Source organism: Perna viridis, chromosome 7, assembly GCF_037379345.1.
Source record: "Perna viridis isolate PV_CMFRI_1.1 ecotype Kerala chromosome 7, ASM3737934v1, whole genome shotgun sequence".
NCBI lineage: Eukaryota > Metazoa > Mollusca > Bivalvia > Mytilida > Mytilidae > Perna > Perna viridis.
The window spans coordinates 2,348,976-2,373,899 of NC_142451.1; the positions used below are offsets into that span (position 1 = coordinate 2,348,976).

The 24,924-nt window shown below is 31.7% G+C and overlaps 1 protein-coding gene across 3 annotated transcripts; it reads left to right on the forward strand.

Annotated features, from left to right (window-relative positions):
* Nucleotides 1-1,525: 1,525 nt before the first annotated feature.
* On the forward strand, nt 1,526-7,656 carry LOC148610941 (uncharacterized). 3 transcript variants are annotated; one of them, XM_088590879.1, is made up of 2 exons: nt 1,526-1,923; nt 5,426-7,656. In XM_088590879.1, the coding sequence occupies exon 2, from the start codon at nt 5,428-5,430 to the stop codon at nt 6,538-6,540; it is 1,113 nt and encodes a 370-aa protein (XP_088447005.1). In that variant the 5' UTR covers nt 1,526-1,923; nt 5,426-5,427; the 3' UTR covers nt 6,541-7,656. The 3 variants fall into 3 exon arrangements, with proteins under 3 accessions (XP_088447005.1, XP_088447004.1, XP_088447006.1); XM_088590878.1 differs by lacking the exon at nt 1,526-1,923 and adding an exon at nt 2,257-2,340; XM_088590880.1 differs by lacking the exon at nt 1,526-1,923 and adding an exon at nt 2,442-2,582.
* Nucleotides 7,657-24,924: the final 17,268 nt, after the last annotated feature.

Here is a 24,924-nt window from a genome sequence, read left to right on the forward strand (position 1 = left end):
TAAATATTTTATGGCGTTTGCTGCCTTTCATATTTTATTAATTTTATAGATATTTTTTTTCATAAATTCCAAATTTTACTTGTATATATGAACTTGTAAATGTATGTGATTTTTTCCTTTAAATATTTTAGATTCGCATGCACTTTTCTTTGTTTTAATCAATTTTTTAAATATTATTATTATTTAAGGGGAAATTGTGTTTGTTTGTAACTTATATCTATTTTATGTACAGTGGTTAGAGTAATTTTAGTATTAGATAGACGTATCATAAGTATTGTATAATAATAATAATAATAATAATAATTCTCGTTATATGAAGTCAAGATAAACCGAAATAATAAAACTACGTAACCCGAAACACAGCATTATAACTTTTAATATAAGGTAGGAATTTGAGTATAAATTTCAATTCACTTCATTTTGTTATAAAGAAATTCATTTTTTCTGACAAAATACAATTTTGTGAGACAAAATTTAATTTTGTGTCACAAATAGTCAATTCTGTTTTAAATAAAATTCAATTTTGTGTCACAAAAGTCAATTTTGTATGCAAATTACTTTACAGAATCCTTTGGATATGCAAATTAATTCTCTCTCGATACGATTTTTGTAAGAAGGCCTCTCATTTGATATAGTAACCGCGGGTCTCGCCGGTTTCCGATTACCTCGAGCAAGGGAATATCATATGGTCAATGCGCTATTCTGAAAAAGAAATACTGTATTATATATTACTTACATTTGCAGAATAGCATGTCCTTGCTCGAACTAATCGGAAACCTGCGTCTGCGAGACCCGCGGTTACTATAACCAATGAGAAACCTTTTGAGAAATTTATTTGCATATCCAAAGGATTCTGTAAACTAATTTGCATACAAAATTGACTTTTGTGACACAAAATTGACTTTTTTGTGACTTCCGAGTCCGAGTTGCTCAATTACTTTTGTTACTTTGTATGTATGATTTTAGTTACTTTATGTTCTTTGTTGTGTATGTCTGTTTTCCATGTCTGGTCTGTGTCCCTGGATTACATTCTTTTGATTACCGCTATAACCTTGGTTCCCTTGATTACTCTTTTAAACTCTTCCGAATCTACATTCATCTATCTCAGTTTTACATACTGGTTGACATAGTGCATCCCTGATAAATTATTCCAGCTGTATCCACCTATACACTAAATTATTTTTTTAAATCATTTTATTTTTCATTTTGACTTTATTATTTGAGATATTTTTAACATAAGATGCCAACACATTAGGTGAAAGTTTGCAATTGCAGTCAGAATAAGTTGGTAAAGAGTCAGAAACTTCAAAATTAAGTATATTTAGTAATTATGCATTCTGACACTATTACATAATCAACTACAGCTTGTGGCAGGTAAATTTATCATATAAATAACATTTAATATTCTCATATCTTTTTTTGTATGCAAATTTCTAACAAGCGTTTACTGCTTGTGTCTATTTTCTTATCATAACTGTTTCTCGTTTCTCTTATAAACAGATCGTTCGCACGTTTTTGAGTCCATGAAAAGCATGTATTAATATAATCAGTTTGTTTCCTTGTCTCAGTTTTAGTCAAAATAATTGAATGAAAGTGGATTTGAGGAGTTATTTGACATCCTTTATTCATTACTTCATTACAAAAGATACACATATATTGACAACAGGAAAACACACATACATAAAATTGTATACAATATTTATTGGAGTAATAAGACGAAGGAAAAAAGCATATTTTACAAACGGAAGAGGATGTGGTTGAAGCAGTGTAGAACACATAAAAGAAAAATGTGAACAAATGGGAGATTACGGAATACAAAAGCAGACTAGGATGCTAAAAAACGTTTCGAATGTTTCAAAAACAGGCGCACGTTTTCAAATATTTCAGAATTTTGTTCATATGGGAAATCATCGCTGCTGAAGGGTATGTTTCCATATTTTTTTCTTCTTCGGTTAGTTTTTTAAAGAGAGTGACATCAAATTACATCAGGTGTTAGTAACTATAGCTATTTAATGCATTCATATTTATGATTTTACAATTCAAGACACCAACAATGACTTTCAGAAACTTCTCAGCTACTAATGTGATGATGAAGGTTTTTATGACGCATTGTGAAATTTAAACTATCCACCTTTATTTGACCTTACCGGTTTAAGTAGTTGAGTTAGTGTCTGTAGGCTACAGGTAGAGAATGTCTATTTACAATAGAACTTGGTCCTTAATTGTACATGTATAAGGTTTACGGTTGGTCAATTTAATCTAGATCGACATGGAGGATTGTCTGTTATTTGATATTCCTTAGCATGTACTTATATTTAGATTGCTTTTTGTCAAGACTATGTAAGTGTTTTAAATATTTTAAATGAACACGTTATTAATAGGCTAATATATTTACATCATCATGCAACGACTAAACACCGATTGTATTTATAGCTATTATACATTTAATGATTATTGATTGATACACAATTTTACCATTTTTTTTAAAAATACTAATGTAGGAGTTCTCTGTGTCTTACGTTTTGACATTCGATGTCTTGCTATATGTTAGAGAAAGAGATTAATATGTTCAGTTGATCTATGTAAGTCATGATTTTTTTTTAAACCGTTGCCTTTCTGTTTCGTGATCCAAAAGAATTTAGAAGAATTCTTACACCTTCTCCGTAATCGTTATTTTTTTCATATATTACATGTTAACAAAAGGAGTTAAAGTTCCACCATTATCATTTATACATTGTGTATTTTAAAACTTTAATACGACTAAGCATGACTAACACTACCGAGACACTAATTGATATTTTGATAATATCGCTATGAAACCCTTAAGATAACATCACTGTGTTTAATACGCTTCCCTAACCAAAGAGTGGTCATATTTCAAAATAAGTGTTATAGTTGTTTTTGTTTTTGTCTATTTGTCAGAAAAATGCAACAAATGATTTTCCAGTATTAGATTTTCCATTTCATGACTGATACTTATTTCCCACTGCAATTCTATGGAAAATTTAAAAACCCTCGCAGATCGATGTATAACCCCCCTCCCCAATGACCGATGTATAAAAACCCTTACATGTCCATGTATAAAAATCCTCACAGATCGATGAAAAAAACCCTTACATATCATATCGCTGTATAAAAACTCCCACAGATCAGATCGATGTATAAAAACCCTCACGGATCGATGTATAAAAACTACCACAGATTAGATCGATGTAAAAAACCCTCACAGATCGATGTTAACAGCTAAACTAGAAACTGGAACTTGACTTCATGGTGGAGTATCGTATAGAAATATTTCAACGCTTGTGAAATGACAAAAAAGACAAAACAAAACAGAGACTAGAGGCCACTAACCTGTAATTCATTTCTTCGCTGATGTCAGGAATAAGATACATGTATGTTTCCATTAATCAAAACTTTTACCCTATCTACTGCGGTTCTTAAACTGCACAAAAATATGCTGTTTTTAACCTTTCAAGTATCGTAACTCCTTATAGACTTCTCACGACTCGATCAAATAATTATTTTATTTGGTTAGTCACACGACTCAATCAAATAATTATTTTATTTGGTAGTCATAGTGATTTCTTTCTCTCTTAAATCATCCACCAGATGAAAAGCTGATATTTTGAACAAATAAACAACGAATAAAGCACATTTAAAACGAGTCTTTAAAGAAATGAGAACGAACGTGAAAGCGAATACAGAACGAAGTTCCATTTTGATCTGAGCGCATAGAAAACCAGTAATTAACGTATGGAACGAATGCACACATATATGTATATCTTATTGTTAATCCCGTCGGTGCGAGACTCTAAGAGTAGTCAAGGAGTTAAAACCCCCTAAGTAATTATTGTTAATCTAGAATGTATAATAAATATGAAAAAAAAACAATGTATATTAGAAAGGAAATTCTTATATAAATGTGAAGAAATAATAATCGTTACAAGGAGATGTTTGAAGAAAAGTTTATAGACGACAAAGACGAAGTCGACGACGACGATGGACGCCTTGAAGTGATGGCAAAACCTCACAGCCAGATTAATGAATGATGTAGTGATGTCCATGCGAGTATCGGATTAATGAATGATGAAGTGATGTCCATGCGAGTATCACCCAAGGAACCCTGACTTACATGTATACTGATTATATTCTACAAACTTAGTTCCAGCATTGATAATCGCCTTTTTTACCTCGGAAAATAAAGATCTGATATGTAATATGAAGTAATGTAAAATAAAAGATGATGCAATATAACATAGCTATAATAATTGTTTGAAAATAAAAGTCACACAACTGTTATAGTTAACCGACCATGTATTTTTATTCCAACAGGAGGAGGGCTGGAATTTGATGTTTGATATAAGAATTTATTTTTTCGTGCAAACGCAATTTTTTTTTTTTTACATTTCCGCAGTAACCAAAATCAATATTTTTATTCTAAAATATGCCTTGTTAAGTAATGGGGAAATATAGAATCGTTATTTTTTTCAATGGGTGAGTAAAAAAAAATTCCCCAAACAATTTTGAACGTATTTTAATATTTTTTTTCTTCAAAATGACATTAGCCCCCTCGGTGCCTAATACAAGTGGTGTATTGTGGTAGAACAACTTGGACCATTTCAATACAATTAATCCATATTCTATTTGAGTCGGAGTCCATGTTGCTGTTTTTAAGGGCTGTAATTATTGGGTTTTTTTTCGTTTGTCATTGTGGTCTGTTTTTTTTTCCTGTTTTGAATTTTGTAGTAATCATGGTTTCCTTTGAATCGTCAAAATGCAATGTATAATTAATGATATCATTTTTTTTAATGAAGAGAACCCTAGTTTGTTTTATATGATCCCTAGAACATAATTTATTCATTAGAAGACTCACGGTGGCATTGTAAATATCCATTCTAGTACTTTTCTCTAAGTTCGTTTTGATAGATGTCGAAACATATTGAAAAGTGTTATTTTCCTGTAATAATTAATGATATTTTTTTCATTTGAAGGAATTTTTAAATTTCAGAACATAAAATATACTCTTTTCAGCATATTAATTATTCAGTTGAAATCCATTTTATTACGGACCTGGATGCACAGCTATTAGTGGGGCTGGATAAGTTATAGTAGGAGCAAGCTCATATGCTATTATTCAGGCTTGATACTTGAAAGAAGGAGCAAGCTCATATGCTATTAGTCGGGCTTGATAATAGACAGACGGAGCAAGCCTGTGTGCTATTAGTTGGGCTGGATATTTGATTGTAGGAGCAAACCGGTATGATATAAGTCGGGCTTGATAATGGACAGTCGGAGCAAGCCGCTGTGCAATTAGTCGGACTGGATATATGTGTTTATTTTGTCTTATTTTTGCTTCCATTTGTTGTTATTGTTTGTTTTTATCTTCGTTTTCTGATGTTTTATTTTTTCTTTTATATTTCAGTAATGGCATTGAACGATTCCTACCTAAAAGTATTGTTAGCTGTGATGTTTCTCTGTGTTGTAGCGAACATGGTAGTTTTCTTCCGTCCTCTTCACATCCAACTCTATATGCTTGCGCGAGATACACATATAGTCAAAGAACTAATGCACACCAGGATATTTATGACTGCGAAGAATGCTAAAAACGATATATATTACGACTTTGTAATATTTACCTCATTTTTGAGAGATCGGAAACGGTATGTTGTGTACAACAATACTAAACATAATTGGCCAAAACTTGGCAGAAAAATGAAGGCAGTATTGTTTACCAATGATCCAGATCTAGAAAGCCAATTCTCGATTGCCGGATGGGATGTTCTTCCAGAATCAAACGTGTCCTATTACGGAACTCCAATTTTAAAGTCCATGTATCTGCAGATAAGAAAGACATACCAGGCTTCTTTTATCGGGTTTGCAAACGCCGATATTTTGTTCACAAATGACTTAACTGATACTTTACTTGCAATAAAAAAGAACAAGACCGACGAAACAATCAATTTAATGGCTACGGGAAGAAGAACAAACGTCAAGAACTTAACAGCTGAACAAGCATCCACCTTTGAATATTTAGAGGATGCTTCTAAAAAAGGGGTATTGTTTCGTGCAGATGCGGAAGATTATTTTTTCACAGACTATAAATATCCTTGGGAAACAGTTCCGGATTTAGTGATTGGTCGTGTGGCTTATGATAACTTTCTTCTATTGCATGCTAGAATGCTTAACATTTCTACATTCGATATGACACAAACTGTTAGGGCGGTACATCAGACCGTTGACAACGGTCACTTAGAGAAAACGAAACTGAAGAAAGAGTTTAATTACAACAAAATATTAATAGGAAAAAGGTTCAAGGGCGTTAACTATTATGGCGGTATGACTAACTGTTTGTCTTTTGTCACAGTTCGCCGGAAAGGAGATATACAAATTGAAAAAAGACTTAAACTGACAAAATATTGCGAATTTCGGACTGTTGATATGATAACATCGAAATATAAGTCTCGACACACTACACGACAGTACATATATGAATCCACAGAAGCAATATTGCGTGCAACAACTCAACGTTATCTTTAGAGCTTGCTTTGAGTATTATGTCGACGAATCTCTGATTTATAAATAATGAACAACAAACAAGAAACCTGCACCGACGAGAGAGACTTTTGTTTAAACTTTTTGCAAAGGGTAAAAAATGTTCAATCTAATTCAATTTTCAATCTAATTGAAATAGAGCTACTAATTACTTTATAGTATAACAGAACGCCATTATTCTTAATGCTTAGATGCCACTTCTAATCAGCAAATCAAAATTCAGCTTTAATGATGCTGGACGAATTATTTAAAGGGAAAACCAGAGGATTCAGAAAAGGTCGTCTGAACACAAAGTGGAATCGAGTGTTATTTAGATTTTTTTCTCGCCCGCTACTATTTCTATAGTGCATTTCAAATAACTATGGTCTGTCAAAGTCTCACTAACCACTTCTAACGTTTCTATTACTTTACATGTTAAAAAAGTAATTTTCAAAGTTTCACTGTGAATTCCCGGGACAAATGACATCTTAAAGTTGCATACCATTACAAAGCTTGGAAAATAAGGCTTCCAAAATCATGCTAATGGTACGATGATTGCAGAAATTCTTCACAAAATTTACTTGAATAAATAATACTGAAAATCCACATTTTCACCTTTTCTGCTAACTGACAGCATGGAGGCAAATTACTCACACATATAAACAATATTCATGCACTTTTGTAGTTAATTACATATATGATTTTAAAGTACACTTCTCAGCTTTATTTTGACTACTTGCAATTATAATACACACAAATAATGCACTTACAATTGTGGTAGCGCTAATTTTTGGGGTGATCTTCCAGACAAAGGCTGTTAGGGTTCAATCAATTTATTAAGTTCCAGAGTAAAAAGGCACTGTATCAAAAATGAACATTTCAATATATAAACATCTAGCATGTAACGGGTATAACATTAATCGTAATATTCAGTTGAGTTAATCTTAACTAAAAATTGCAAAAATACAAAAGAAACGAAATATGCGTTCATTTCAAAAGTGCGAATGAAATAAATTCCTACTTTAATGATTCGTCATTAATCCACGCTATTCAAAACTAATCATGGAAAAATCTAATGTAAATACCAGATTTCTATTTGAATAAAACATACAGATGCGTGAAGCTATATTTGCTTGCATTTTCCGTAAGGAGTAAAGGTTACAGACCACCAATTAAACCAATGAGCATTTCGAATGTACGCAAAAATAGTCCTACGCAGAAATTACCCCTGTTCCTCATAGTGCTGTGAAAAAAGTTCTCATCTTATTTAAAAAATTTAAACAGTTTCTGAAAGGAAAAACATTTCTGTACATTTTACAGGTGCATTTTGCTTCTTGTGATGTGAAGCCTAATCTCCATAATGATTTTTAAATATACCCCTATCTTGTGAAAACACTTGGATTTCCCATGCTATTTATAGACCCTTCACTTCCGGTGACCAGTACTGCACTGCAAGTCTGCTAACCCCACATGCCATTCTGAGGATTGCGAGCTGACATATGTAGAATCATGCTGATATATAGTCCTCTGCAGGTTAAAGTTAAGGTAAAGTCCAGAGAAGACATTGAATATTGTGAAATTAGCATAGAAGCCTATGGGAAGTGGAATTAGTGGTTTTTAGCCTTAATTAAGATGAAGCCATGGCAAAATGAAAAGTTTCTTGAAATATCTTTAAACTACTTGAAGATCTTGTTAACTTTGCCATGAGAGGAATACACTACAAAAATCCTTCAAAATATGCATTTTTTTAAGTTATAGGTCCAAATTATGGAAAATTGGTCTTTTTGGCTGATTTTTATGTCCTATCTTGTAAAAAGTGTAGAAAGTTTAGTAAAAATATCAAATATTAAACTTTGAGGGCTATATTTACCTAAATATGGTGGTAATAAGCACTTGAAATCAAGTTTTGTGTAGATTTGAGCAAAAATTAGGTTAGAAATGAGGAAAAAGTCACTTTCATTACTGCAGTTAAGGCCATATAAGCATTCCCCTATGGCAACATGGAAAATCCATTATTGAGCACTTTTTTTGCTTTAGGTGCCCTTTACTGGTCATGTTTTAATGTGAAAACACTGTATTTACAAATTTAAAGCCAAATATATCACCTTTTGTGAAATTTTAAAGATTTAGGATTTTTGACATGTGATCAAGAAGAAGGGGGAGGCATGTCAGAAATAAATTTTTAAAAATAGACCAATTTCTCAGAAAATGATTACTTTTAAAACTATTTCTTCATTAATATTGTTAAAAAACAAGTTGTAATTGATATTTTTTATTTGAAAAGGCAGAAAAAGTTCTTTGCAAATATTTAATGCATTTAAGTATGGTAGAATATTGTCACTTTTTTGCTCGCACAACTTGGTTACCCTATATTTAAAAATCAAATATTTAAAAAAGTGCTTGTCACATTTCACTGAAACTTTGCAAATGCATTCAGTATGTGTGTAGAAAGATACCTGTATAGTTATTTATTTTTTCTAAGACAAAAAGTGACTCTTTAGGTTACAGACCACCAATTCAACCAATGAGCATTTGGAACGTACGCAAAAATAGTCCTACGCAGAAATTACCCCTGTTCCTCATAGTGCTGTGAAAAAAGTTCTCATCTTATTTAAGAAATTTAAACAGTTTCTGAAAGGAAAAACATTTCTGTACATTTTATAGGTGCATTTTGCTTCTTGTGATGTGAAGCCTAATCTCCATAATGATTTTTAAATATACCCCTATCTTGTGAAAACACTTGGATTTCCCATGCTATTTATAGACCCTTCACTTCCGGTGACCAGTACTGCACTGCAAGTCTGCTAACCCCACATGCCATTCTGAGGATTGCGAGCTGACATATGTAGAATCATGCTGATATATAGTCCTCTGCAGGTTAAAGTTAAGGTAAAGTCCAGAGAAGACATTGAATATTGTGAAATTAGCATAGAAGCCTATGGGAAGTAGAATTAGTGGTTTTTAGCCTTAATTAAGATGAAGCCATGGCAAAATGAAAAGTTTCTTGAAATAGCTTTAAACTACTTGAAGATCTTGTTAACTTTGCCATGAGAGGAATACACTACAAAAATCCTTCAAAATATGCATTTTTTTAAGTTATAGGTCCAAATTATGGAAAATTGGTCTTTTTGGCTGATTTTTATGTCCTATCTTGTAAAAAGTGTAGAAAGTTTAGTAAAAATATCAAATATTAAACTTTGAGGGCTATATTTACCTAAATATGGTGGTAATAAGCACTTGAAATCAAGTTTTGTGTAGATTTGAGCAAAAATTAGGTTAGAAATGAGGAAAAAGTCACTTTCATTACTGCGGTTAAGGCCATATAAGCATTCCCCTATGGCAACATGGAAAATCCATTATTGAGCACTTTTTTTGCTTTAGGTGCCCTTTACTGGTCATGTTTTAATGTGAAAACACTGTATTTACAAATTTAAAGCCAAATATATCACCTTTTGTGAAAATTTAAAGATTTAGGATTTTTGACATGTGATCAAGAAGAAGGGGGAGGCATGTCAGAAATAAATTTTTAAAAATAGACCAATTTCTCAGAAAATGATTACTTTTAAAACTATTTCTTCATTAATATTGTTAAAAAACAAGTTGTAATTGATATTTTTTATTTGAAAAGGCAGAAAAAGTTCTTTGCAAATATTTAATGCATTTAAGTATGGTAGAATATTGTCACTTTTTTGCTCGCACAACTTGGTTACCCTATATTTAAAAATCAAATATTTAAAAAAGTGCTTGTCACATTTCACTGAAACTTTGCAAATGCATTCAGTATGTGAGTAGGAAGATACCTGTTTAGTTATTTATTTTTTCTAAGACAAAAAGTGACTCTTAATTAAGATAAAGCCATGGCAAAATGAAAAGTTTCTTGAAATAGCTTTAAACTACTTGAAGATCTTGTTAACTTTGCCATGAGAGGAATACACTACAAAAATCCTTCAAAATATGCATTTTTTAAAGTTATAGGTCCAAATTATGGAAAATTGGTCTTTTTGGCTGATTTTTATGTCCTATCTTGTAAAAAGTGTAGAAAGTTTAGTAAAAATATCAAATATTAAACTTTGAGGGCTATATTTACCTAAATATGGTGGTAATAAGCACTTGAAATCAAGTTTTGTGTAGATTTGAGCAAAAATTAGGTTAGAAATGAGGAAAAAGTCACTTTCATTACTGCGGTTAAGGCCATATAAGCATTCCCCTATGGCAACATGGAAAATCCATTATTGAGCACTTTTTTTGCTTTAGGTGCCCTTTACTGGTCATGTTTTAATGTGAAAACACTGTATTTACAAATTTAAAGCCAAATATATCACCTTTTGTGAAAATTTAAAGATTTAGGATTTTTGACATGTGATCAAGAAGAAGGGAGAGGCATGTCAGAAATAAATTTTTAAAAATAGACCAATTTCTCAGAAAATGATTACTTTTAAAACTATTTCTTCATTAATATTGTTAAAAAAACAAGTTGTAATTGATATTTTTTATTTGAAAAGGCAGAAAAAGTTCTTTGCAAATATTTAATGCATTTAAGTATGGTAGAATATTGTCACTTTTTTGCTCGCACAACTTGGTTACCCTATATTTAAAAATCAAATATTTAAAAAAGTGCTTGTCACATTTCACTGAAACTTTGCAAATGCATTCAGTATGTGTGTAGGAAGATACCTGTATAGTTATTTATTTTTTCTAAGACAAAAAGTGACTCTTTAGGTTACAGACCACCAATTCAACCAATGAGCATTTGGAACATACACAAAAATAGTCCTACGCAGAAATTACCCCTGTTCCTCATAGTGCTGTGAAAAAAGTTCTCATCTTATTTAAAAAATTTAAACAGTTTCTGAAAGGAAAAACATTTCTGTACATTTTATAGGTGCATTTTGCTTCTTGTGATGTGAAGCCTAATCTATATAATGATTTTTGAAGAATATACCCCTATCTTGTGAAAACACTTGGATTTCCCATGCTATTTATAGACCCTTCACTTCCGGTGACCAGTACTGCACTGCAAGTCTGCTAACCCCACATGCCATTCTGAGGATTGCGAGCTGACATATGTAGAATCATGCTGATATATAGTCCTCTGCAGGTTAAAGTTAAGGTAAAGTCCAGAGAAGCCATTGAATATTGTGAAATTAGCATAGAAGCCTATGGGAAGTGGAATTAGTGGTTTTTAGCCTTAATTAAGATGAAGCCATGGCAAAATGAAAAGTTTCTTGAAATATCTTTAAACTACTTGAAGATCTTGTTAACTTTGCCATGAGAGGAATACACTACAAAAATCCTTCAAAATATGCATTTTTTTAAGTTATAGGTCCAAATTATGGAAAATTGGTCTTTTTGGCTGATTTTTATGTCCTATCTTGTAAAAAGTGTAGAAAGTTTAGTAAAAATATCAAATATTAAACTTTGAGGGCTATATTTACCTAAATATGGTGGTAATAAGCACTTGAAATCAAGTTTTGTGTAGATTTGAGCAAAAATTAGGTTAGAAATGAGGAAAAAGTCACTTTCATTACTGCGGTTAAGGCCATATAAGCATTCCCCTATGGCAACATGGAAAATCCATTATTGAGCACTTTTTTTGCTTTAGGTGCCCTTTACTGGTCATGTTTTAATGTGAAAACACTGTATTTACAAATTTAAAGCCAAATATATCACCTTTTGTGAAAATTTAAAGATTTAGGATTTTTGACATGTGATCAAGAAGAAGGGGAAGGCATGTCAGAAATAAATTTTTAAAAATAGACCAATTTCTCAGAAAATGATTACTTTTAAAACTATTTCTTCATTAATATTGTTAAAAAACAAGTTGTAATTGATATTTTTTATTTGAAAAGGCAGAAAAAGTTCTTTGCAAATATTTAATGCATTTAAGTATGGTAGAATATTGTCACTTTTTTGCTCGCACAACTTGGTTACCCTATATTTAAAAATCAAATATTTAAAAAAGTGCTTGTCACATTTCACTGAAACTTTGCAAATGCATTCAGTATGTGAGTAGGAAGATACCTGTATAGTTATTTATTTTTTCTAAGACAAAAAGTGACTCTTAATTAAGATGAAGCCATGGCAAAATGAAAAGTTTCTTGAAATAGCATTAAACTACTTGAATATCTTGTTAACTTTGCCATGAGAGGAATACACTACAAAAATCCTTCAAAATATGCATTTTTTAAAGTTATAGGTCCAAATTATGGAAAATTGGTCTTTTTGGCTGATTTTTATGTCCTATCTTGTAAAAAGTGTAGAAAGTTTAGTAAAAATATCAAATATTAAACTTTGAGGGCTATATTTACCTAAATATGGTGGTAATAAGCACTTGAAATCAAGTTTTGTGTAGATTTGAGCAAAAATTAGGTTAGAAATGAGGAAAAAGTCACTTTCATTACTGCGGTTAAGGCCATATAAGCATTCCCCTATGGCAACATGGAAAATCCATTATTGAGCACTTTTTTTGCTTTAGGTGCCCTTTACTGGTCATGTTTTAATGTGAAAACACTGTATTTACAAATTTAAAGCCAAATATATCACCTTTTGTGAAAATTTAAAGATTTAGGATTTTTGACATGTGATCAAGAAGAAGGGAGAGGCATGTCAGAAATAAGTTTTTAAAAATAGACCAATTTCTCAGAAAATGATTACTTTTAAAACTATTTCTTCATTAATATTGTTAAAAAAACAAGTTGTAATTGATATTTTTTATTTGAAAAGGCAGAAAAAGTTCTTTGCAAATATTTAATGCATTTAAGTATGGTAGAATATTGTCACTTTTTTGCTCGCACAACTTGGTTACCCTATATTTAAAAATCAAATATTTAAAAAAGTGCTTGTCACATTTCACTGAAACTTTGCAAATGCATTCAGTATGTGTGTAGGAAGATACCTGTATAGTTATTTATTTTTTCTAAGACAAAAAGTGACTCTTTAGGTTACAGACCACCAATTCAACCAATGAGCATTTGGAACATACACAAAAATAGTCCTACGCAGAAATTACCCCTGTTCCTCATAGTGCTGTGAAAAAAGTTCTCATCTTATTTAAAAAATTTAAACAGTTTCTGAAAGGAAAAACATTTCTGTACATTTTATAGGTGCATTTTGCTTCTTGTGATGTGAAGCCTAATCTATATAATGATTTTTGAAGAATATACCCCTATCTTGTGAAAACACTTGGATTTCCCATGCTATTTATAGACCCTTCACTTCCGGTGACCAGTACTGCACTGCAAGTCTGCTAACCCCACATGCCATTCTGAGGATTGCGAGCTGACATATGTAGAATCATGCTGATATATAGTCCTCTGCAGGTTAAAGTTAAGGTAAAGTCCAGAGAAGCCATTGAATATTGTGAAATTAGCATAGAAGCCTATGGGAAGTGGAATTAGTGGTTTTTAGCCTTAATTAAGATGAAGCCATGGCAAAATGAAAAGTTTCTTGAAATATCTTTAAACTACTTGAATATCTTGTTAACTTTGCCATGAGAGGAATACACTACAAAAATCCTTCAAAATATGCATTTTTTTAAGTTATAGGTCCAAATTATGGAAAATTGGTCTTTTTGGCTGATTTTTATGTCCTATCTTGTAAAAAGTGTAGAAAGTTTAGTAAAAATATCAAATATTAAACTTTGAGGGCTATATTTACCTAAATATGGTGGTAATAAGCACTTGAAATCAAGTTTTGTGTAGATTTGAGCAAAAATTAGGTTAGAAATGAGGAAAAAGTCACTTTCATTACTGCGGTTAAGGCCATATAAGCATTCCCCTATGGCAACATGGAAAATCCATTATTGAGCACTTTTTTTGCTTTAGGTGCCCTTTACTGGTCATGTTTTAATGTGAAAACACTGTATTTACAAATTTAAAGCCAAATATATCACCTTTTGTGAAAATTTAAAGATTTAGGATTTTTGACATGTGATCAAGAAGAAGGGGAAGGCATGTCAGAAATAAATTTTTAAAAATAGACCAATTTCTCAGAAAATGATTACTTTTAAAACTATTTCTTCATTAATATTGTTAAAAAACAAGTTGTAATTGATATTTTTTATTTGAAAAGGCAGAAAAAGTTCTTTGCAAATATTTAATGCATTTAAGTATGGTAGAATATTGTCACTTTTTTGCTCGCACAACTTGGTTACCCTATATTTAAAAATCAAATATTTAAAAAAGTGCTTGTCACATTTCACTGAAACTTTGCAAATGCATTCAGTATGTGAGTAGGAAGATACCTGTATAGTTATTTATTTTTTCTAAGACAAAAAGTGACTCTTAATTAAGATGAAGCCATGGCAAAATGAAAAGTTTCTTGAAATAGCATTAAACTACTTGAATATCTTGTTAACTTTGCCATGAGAGGAATACACTACAAAAATCCTTCAAAATATGCATTTTTTAAAGTTATAGGTCCAAATTATGGAAAATTGGTCTTTTTGGCTGATTTTTATGTCCTATCTTGTAAAAAGTGTAGAAAGTTTAGTAAAAATATCAAATATTAAACTTTGAGGGCTATATTTACCTAAATATGGTGGTAATAAGCACTTGAAATCAAGTTTTGTGTAGATTTGAGCAAAAATTAGGTTAGAAATGAGGAAAAAGTCACTTTCATTACTGCGGTTAAGGCCATATAAGCATTCCCCTATGGCAACATGGAAAATCCATTATTGAGCACTTTTTTTGCTTTAGGTGCCCTTTACTGGTCATGTTTTAATGTGAAAACACTGTATTTACAAATTTAAAGCCAAATATATCACCTTTTGTGAAAATTTAAAGATTTAGGATTTTTGACATGTGATCAAGAAGAAGGGAGAGGCATGTCAGAAATAAGTTTTTAAAAATAGACCAATTTCTCAGAAAATGATTACTTTTAAAACTATTTCTTCATTAATATTGTTAAAAAAACAAGTTGTAATTGATATTTTTTATTTGAAAAGGCAGAAAAAGTTCTTTGCAAATATTTAATGCATTTAAGTATGGTAGAATATTGTCACTTTTTTGCTCGCACAACTTGGTTACCCTATATTTAAAAATCAAATATTTAAAAAAGTGCTTGTCACATTTCACTGAAACTTTGCAAATGCATTCAGTATGTGTGTAGGAAGATACCTGTATAGTTATTTATTTTTTCTAAGACAAAAAGTGACTCTTTAGGTTACAGACCACCAATTCAACCAATGAGCATTTGGAACATACGCAAAAATAGTCCTACGCAGAAATTACCCCTGTTCCTCATAGTGCTGTGAAAAAAGTTCTCATCTTATTTAAAAAATTTAAACAGTTTCTGAAAGGAAAAACATTTCTGTACATTTTATAGGTGCATTTTGCTTCTTGTGATGTGAAGCCTAATCTATATAATGATTTTTGAATATACCCCTATCTTGTGAAAACACTTGGATTTCCCATGCTATTTATAGACCCTTCACTTCCGGTGACCAGTACTGCACTGCAAGTCTGCTAACCCCACATGCCATTCTGAGGATTGCGAGCTGACATATGTAGAATCATGCTGATATATAGTCCTCTGCAGGTTAAAGTTAAGGTAAAGTCCAGAGAAGCCATTGAATATTGTGAAATTAGCATAGAAGCCTATGGGAAGTGGAATTAGTGGTTTTTAGCCTTAATTAAGATGAAGCCATGGCAAAATGAAAAGTTTCTTGAAATATCTTTAAACTACTTGAATATCTTGTTAACTTTGCCATGAGAGGAATACACTACAAAAATCCTTCAAAATATGCATTTTTTTAAGTTATAGGTCCAAATTATGGAAAATTGGTCTTTTTGGCTGATTTTTATGTCCTATCTTGTAAAAAGTGTAGAAAGTTTAGTAAAAATATCAAATATTAAACTTTGAGGGCTATATTTACCTAAATATGGTGGTAATAAGCACTTGAAATCAAGTTTTGTGTAGATTTGAGCAAAAATTAGGTTAGAAATGAGGAAAAAGTCACTTTCATTACTGCGGTTAAGGCCATATAAGCATTCCCCTATGGCAACATGGAAAATCCATTATTGAGCACTTTTTTTGCTTTAGGTGCCCTTTACTGGTCATGTTTTAATGTGAAAACACTGTATTTACAAATTTAAAGCCAAATATATCACCTTTTGTGAAAATTTAAAGATTTAGGATTTTTGACATGTGATCAAGAAGAAGGGGAAGGCATGTCAGAAATAAATTTTTAAAAATAGACCAATTTCTCAGAAAATGATTACTTTTAAAACTATTTCTTCATTAATATTGTTAAAAAACAAGTTGTAATTGATATTTTTTATTTGAAAAGGCAGAAAAAGTTCTTTGCAAATATTTAATGCATTTAAGTATGGTAGAATATTGTCACTTTTTTGCTCGCACAACTTGGTTACCCTATATTTAAAAATCAAATATTTAAAAAAGTGCTTGTCACATTTCACTGAAACTTTGCAAATGCATTCAGTATGTGTGTAGGAAGATACCTGTATAGTTATTTATTTTTTCTAAGACAAAAAGTGACTCTTTAGGTTACAGACCACCAATTCAACCAATGAGCATTTGGAACGTACGCAAAAATAGTCCTACGCAGAAATTACCCCTGTTCCTCATAGTGCTGTGAAAAAAGTTCTCATCTTATTTAAAAAATTTAAACAGTTTCTGAAAGGAAAAACATTTCTGTACATTTTATAGGTGCATTTTGCTTCTTGTGATGTGAAGCCTAATCTCCATAATGATTTTTAAATATACCCCTATCTTGTGAAAACACTTGGATTTCCCATGCTATTTATAGACCCTTCACTTCCGGTGACCAGTACTGCACTGCAAGTCTGCTAACCCCACATGCCATTCTGAGGATTGCGAGCTGACATATGTAGAATCATGCTGATATATAGTCCTCTGCAGGTTAAAGTTAAGGTAAAGTCCAGAGAAGCCATTGAATATTGTGAAATTAGCATAGAAGCCTATGGGAAGTGGAATTAGTGGTTTTTAGCCTTAATTAAGATGAAGCCATGGCAAAATGAAAAGTTTCTAGAAATAGCTTTAAACTACTTGAATATCTTGTTAACTTTGCCATGACAGGAATACACTACAAAAATCCTTCAAAATATGCATTTTTTTAAGTTATAGGTCCAAATTATGGAAAATTGGTCTTTTTGGCTGATTTTTATGTCCTATCTTGTAAAAAAGTGTAGAAAGTTTAGTAAAAATATCAAATATTAAACTTTGAGGGCTATATTTACCTAAATATGGTGGTAATAAGCACTTGAAATCAAGTTTTGTGTAGATTTGAGCAAAAATTAGGTTAGAAATGAGGAAAAAGTCACTTTCATTACTGCGGTTAAGGCCATATAAGCATTCCCCTATGGCAACATGGAAAATCCATTATTGAGCACTTTTTTTGCTTTAGGTGCCCTTTACTGGTCATGTTTTAATGTGAAAACACTGTATTTACAAATTTAAAGCCAAATATATCACCTTTTGTGAAAATTTAAAGATTTAGGATTTTTGACATGTGATCAAGAAGAAGGGGGAGGCATGTCAGAAATAAATTTTTAAAAATAGACCAATTTCTCAGAAAATGATTACTTTTAAAACTATTTCTTCATTAATATTGTTAAAAAACAAGTTGTAATTGATATTTTTTATTTGAAAAGGCAGAAAAAGTTCTTTGCAAATATTTAATGCATTTAAGTATGGTAGAATATTGTCACTTTTTTGCTTGCACAACCTGGTTACCCTATATTTAAAAATCAAATATTTAAAAAAGTGCTTGTCACATTTCACTGAAACTTTGCAAATGCATTCAGTATGTGTGTAGGAAGATACCTGTATAGTTATTTATTTTTTCTAAGACAAAAAGTGACTCTTTAGGTTACAGACCACCAATTCAACCAATGAGCATTTGGAACATACGCAAAAATAGTCCTACGCAGAAATTACCCCTGTTCCTCATAGTGCTGTGAAAAAAGTTCTCATCTTATTTAAAAAATTTAAACAGTTTCTGAAAGGAAAAACATTTCTGTACATTTTATAGGTGCATTTTGCTTCTTGTGATGTGAAGCCTAATCTATATAATGATTTTTAAATATACCCCTATCTTGTGAAAACACTTGGATTTCCCATGCTATTTATAGACCCTTCACTTCCGGTGACCAGTACTGCACTGCAAGTCTGCTAACCCCACATGCCATTCTGAGGATTGCGAGCTGACATATGTAGAATCATGCTGATATATAGTCCTCTGCAGGTTAAAGTTAAGGTAAAGTCCAGAGAAGCCATTGAATATTGTGAAATTAGCATAGAAGCCTATGGGAAGTGGAATTAGTGGTTTTTAGCCTTAATTAAGATGAAGCCATGGCAAAATGAAAAGTTTCTTGAAATAGCTTTAAACTACTTGAATATCTTGTTAACTTTGCCATGAGAGGAATACACTACAAAAATCCTTCAAAATATGCATTTTTTTAAGTTATAGGTCCAAATTATGGAAAATTGGTCTTTTTGGCTGATTTGTATGTCCAATCTTGTAAAAAGTGTAGAAAGTTTAGTAAAAATATCAAATATTAAACTTTGAGGGCTATATTTACCTAAATATGGTGGTAATAAGCACTTGAAATCAAGTTTTGTGTAGATTTGAGCAAAAATTAGGTTAGAAATGAGGAAAAAGTCACTTTCATTACTGCAGTTAAGGCCATATAAGCATTCCCCTATGGCAACATGGAAAATCCATTATTGAGCACTTTTTTTGCTTTAGGTGCCCTTTACTGGTCATGTTTTAATGTGAAAACACTGTATTTACAAATTTAAAGCCAAATATATCACCTTTTGTGAAAATTTAAAGATTTAGGATTTTTGACATGTGATCAAGAAGAAGGGGGAGGCATGTCAGAAATAAATTTTTAAAAATAGACCAATTTCTCAGAAAATGATTACTTTTAAAACTATTTCTTCATTAATATTGTTAAAAAACAAGTTGTAATTGATATTTTTTATTTGAAAAGGCAGAAAAAGTTCTTTGCAAATATTTAATGCATTTAAGTATGGTAGAATATTGTCACTTTTTTGCTCGCACAACTTGGTTACCCTATATTTAAAAATCAAATATTTAAAAAAGTGCTTGTCACATTTCACTGAAACTTTGCAAATGCATTCAGTATGTGTGTAGGAAGATACCTGTATAGTTATTTATTTTTTCTAAGACAAAAAGTGACTCTTTAGGTTACAGACCACCAATTCAACCAATGAGCATTTGGAACATACGCAAAAATAGTCCTACGCAGAAATTACCCCTGTTCCTCATAGTGCTGTGAAAAAAGTTCTCATCTTATTTAAAAAATTTAAACAGTTTCTGAAAGGAAAAACATTTCTGTACATTTTATAGGTGCATTTTGCTTCTTGTGATGTGAAGCCTAATCTATATAATGATTTTTAAATATACCCCTATCTTGTGAAAACACTTGGATTTCCCATGCTATTTATAGACCCTTCACTTCCGGTGACCAGTACTGCACTGCAAGTCTGCTAACCCCACATGCCATTCTGAGGATTGCGAGCTGACATATGTAGAATCATGCTGATATATAGTCCTCTGCAGGTTAAAGTTAAGGTAAAGTCCAGAGAAGCCATTGAATATTGTGAAATTAGCATAGAAGCCTATGGGAAGTGGAATTAGTGGTTTTTAGCCTTAATTAAGATGAAGCCATGGCAAAATGAAAAGTTTCTTGAAATAGCTTTAAACTACTTGAATATCTTGTTAACTTTGCCATGAGAGGAATACACTACAAAAATCCTTCAAAATATGCATTTTTTTAAGTTATAGGTCCAAATTATGGAAAATTGGTCTTTTTGGCTGATTTGTATGTCCTATCTTGTAAAAAGTGTAGAAAGTTTAGTAAAAATATCAAATATTAAACTTTGAGGGCTATATTTACCTAAATATGGTGGTAATAAGCACTTGAAATCAAGTTTTGTGTAGATTTGAGCAAAAATTAGGTTAGAAATGAGGAAAAAGTCACTTTCATTACTGCAGTTAAGGCCATATAAGCATTCCCCTATGGCAACATGGAAAATCCATTATTGAGCACTTTTTTTGCTTTAGGTGCCCTTTACTGGTCATGTTTTAATGTGAAAACACTGTATTTACAAATTTAAAGCCAAATATATCACCTTTTGTGAAAATTTAAAGATTTAGGATTTTTGACATGTGATCAAGAAGAAGGGGGAGGCATGTCAGAAATAAATTTTTAAAAATAGACCAATTTCTCAGAAAATGATTACTTTTAAAACTATTTCTTCATTAATATTGTTAAAAAACAAGTTGTAATTGATATTTTTTATTTGAAAAGGCAGAAAAAGTTCTTTGCAAATATTTAATGCATTTAAGTATGGTAGAATATTGTCACTTTTTTGCTCGCACAACTTGGTTACCCTATATTTAAAAATCAAATATTTAAAAAAGTGCTTGTCACATTTCACTGAAACTTTGCAAATGCATTCAGTATGTGTGTAGGAAGATACCTGTATAGTTATTTATTTTTTCTAAGACAAAAAGTGACTCTTTAGGTTACAGACCACCAATTCAACCAATGAGCATTTGGAACATACGCAAAAATAGTCCTACGCAGAAATTACCCCTGTTCCTCATAGTGCTGTGAAAAAAGTTCTCATCTTATTTAAGAAATTTAAACAGTTTCTGAAAGGAAAAACATTTCTGTACATTTTATAGGTGCATTTTGCTTCTTGTGATGTGAAGCCTAATCTCCATAATGATTTTTAAATATACCCCTATCTTGTGAAAACACTTGGATTTCCCATGCTATTTATAGACCCTTCACTTCCGGTGACCAGTACTGCACTGCAAGTCTGCTAACCCCACATGCCATTCTGAGGATTGTGAGCTGACATATGTAGAATCATGCTGATATGTAGTCCTCTGCAGGTTAAAGTTAAGGTAAAGTCCAGAGAAGCCATTGAATATTGTGAAATTAGCATAGAAGCCTATGGGAAGTGGAATTAGTGGTTTTTAGCCTAAATTACACAACAAAACTTTTCCAAGAAAATTAAATAGCAGTTACCTCACATAATCGTGCAAGTGCTCCTACATCATAAACATCATAAGTTGAATAATGGAGTCACCTGACCATGAAATACCTGTCAATAAGAATTGGCCCATGATATAATAATTTATATACCTTTTTAGGAGAGTAAAAGTACCGGCTTGAATTGCCGTGAAAATGAACCAGTTACAAACTTTTCATTTAATCATAATTGATAAAAGTAAGCGCCTCGCTCAACACTATAAATATTTACATGTATGCAAATCTCATGGAACAGGTTTGCTTTTTTAATAGAAAGTTTATTGCAATTAAATTTAAAGAATAATGAAAATGAACTATGAATGGAAAGTTAAGCAATTAATTAAACAAACCAGTTCATCATTTAACGAATTAAATAGTATAGTGTGGCAAATATGAACAAAACTATGCAAGATATGTACATGCAAGTAAGTAACAAACCTGACTCGATACTATCTAAAAAGTGATGTCCAAAATAATGCAATTAAAGGTTTCGATGTGATGTCTTCGACAACATAAGAACAAGTACCCAAAATTATATTGCACGAGGAGAATAAACCGCCAAAATGTAACAGCCAATAAGAAAATCTAGACAGTGCGACCAACTCAACCACGAGACGGAGATGTCCGAAGTTTTTTGTACTACATAAGGGGGTTGGGTGGCCATTTGACCAGGAAATGGTTAGTGAGACCCAATATCGTAAAAAGGCAAACTTAATTAACACTTTCTTTGATTATTATTTCTCGATGTTATGAGGTATAAGTACTTGAATTAGGCATTAATTTTTTTTCATGTACATGTGCCACAACTTATATGAATTGCCCGATTCTTAAACAGTTGTAGGACGACTGCTTATTAGAGTTATTGTACTTGATTGGCGAAAAATATTAGGTGTTCTTTGCAGCTTTAGGTAAATTTTGCACCTGCTTTGGCACAAGAATTCAAGAGTTGTTTTTGAAATGTTAACCTCAAAAATAAAAAATACATAATGTACTCGACGGTTAAGTTTCTGCTAAAATCAAAATCTAGGACATTAATTGTCAAGACAATTTCAGTCAAGATGTGAAGAATGCAATTATTATGTCCCCTAAAACTTCATAACGCATAACGAGCTGTGATATGAAAACTCAATACGCAGGTGCTTAAGTAATGTTTCCACAGATGAACGGAAAGTTGATAATGCGGAATTAAAAGCCATCGCGTTTGTCGTATAGTTTGGTCAATAGTTTTCCTTTACCACCGATCTCTAAGTGTGGGTCAAAACATGAGGCTGACTTTACAGTCTGCAGTATCCTTTATCTCAAGTCCTTTGAGGTAGTTGCGATGACTGTATATAAAATCCCCGAAACTAGGACGTTTAACAATATTACGTCATCTACATTTGTATATTACGGAAACTGACATCAAAGGATCTGGCTAGCAATCTTCCTTTAGATCAGATCAACTATAAAGTCAGCCCCGTATGAGTGGAGGAATATGTCACCGGGTAAAGGAACACAATTTGTTCCCATTGGAATGCCAACCGTTTGTTGAGAATCGCGTCCACCACACTGGACAAATATGTTGTCGATAAAAAATTCCAACATTTTGAAAACGTCTTTTTCAGTATTATTAGAAGACTTGGAATCGGTTTTTTTTTTAACAAAGTATGAGGAATCTCTACCAAGGTCTACATATTTGTACCTAGGTGTACCGTCTTTTTCTTTTTTTTTGCGTTACAATGATGTACATGTAAAATGTTTATGAGGCGGGATTTTATTTGAGTATGTGGAAGTATAAAGAGTTGAAAATCATAACGGTTTCAATGCTATTGTATTCTGATAATAATCTTGAATTTAGGGTTTGCAGAAGATCTTTAAGTAACATAATGTTCACACGTATTTTAATACCCATCAATGCCCATATGAATTGGCTTCGCGTTCACAAACGTTAAAATGTAAAGTGAATGGAATTCGAATTATCGAAAACGTATCCATGAAGAAATTCAGTGATGCGCATTATTTTAATTCGCATTGGAAATTCGTTTTATGTGTGAACAATATTGGATTAGAAATCGCATTGCGCATTATTTGATCATGTGAAGCACCATATTTATTTTAAGAGTTACATTTTTTATTTACATGCCTCCAAGTAACGGACAAAAATATTGCCAAGTATCAAGATTTTAAAATTTAAGTAGCTGCCTTTGTAAGAATCATGCAAAATCTGAAAATGTGATACACCCCAAAAAAGGCTACATATTTTTATTTTTGTAATTAAGTTGTTCTATTGGTGTATACTATGAAATGTGTAATTATTCGTTAAAATCTGCGTGCTCTTAGGAGATAATCAACATTGAAAATCCAGTAGATACTATTGTATTTCAGCGGCATTTACAGAGTTATTTCCCTTAATTTTGAAATCTACAGTGCATTCTATATAATTTTTACCTCCTAAGAGCACAGGTAATATGAAAACCACATGTTAATTTCTGTTTACTATGACATTTCAAACAAAATATCAAAAACAAAAATATGTAGGGTTTTTAACCCATGAATCACATTTTGCATGATCCTTAGCTGGAGTGCTACTTAAAATTGGTTTAAGAGATGAATGGACGAGATGACATTTCCACAACCTCGAAATATAGCAATACTGTATTGACAGACATATGTGGCGACATTTGGTGAAGTTTTTTTTTATCTTTTCCAACTTTACAACTGTACTAGAAAAGAGTAAATTCACAAAGAAAAGCTTGATACAGAAGCTTGCAATCGTGTATTTTCGGTGTGCCTAATAGTCGTTTTTCATACTTACGGAATGCAAGCCATTTTAGCAAGTTTCTCAAAGGGACGTAACCCACAAACTCCTGACAACCTCGTGGTACCAGTATCGTATTGCATATCCCTGAGTGGGTGTACGTCAAAACATGTATGCTATAAAAATATAGTGCATTTTCTTTTTGCCTCTCTACAAACTAATATTTTGTCAAAAGATATGAACAATGACTTATAAAATAGAGCAAACATCACTCTGTAAGATGAAGAACTTTTTTAAAAGAAAATCTAACATAATATCATAAAAATGTTCCACTGAAAAGGTTGGTTTGGTGAGTGCAAAACGAAAGTAAAAGTAGGGAAAATGGCTATTTATAGTTCGAGACTACTTTTCTGTCCGATCTTCGTGGACTCACCCTATTTTCTTTGCGGGACATTATTTTTTCACATGTCCTTAGAAATGCTACATAAGTGAAAGTTTTATTGAATCAATTTACATATTTTTTAAAAAATCCTAAAAATATGCACTTCACTATAGAAGTCTATGGGAAAATTAATACGATACTGAGACCTCGTTGGCGGT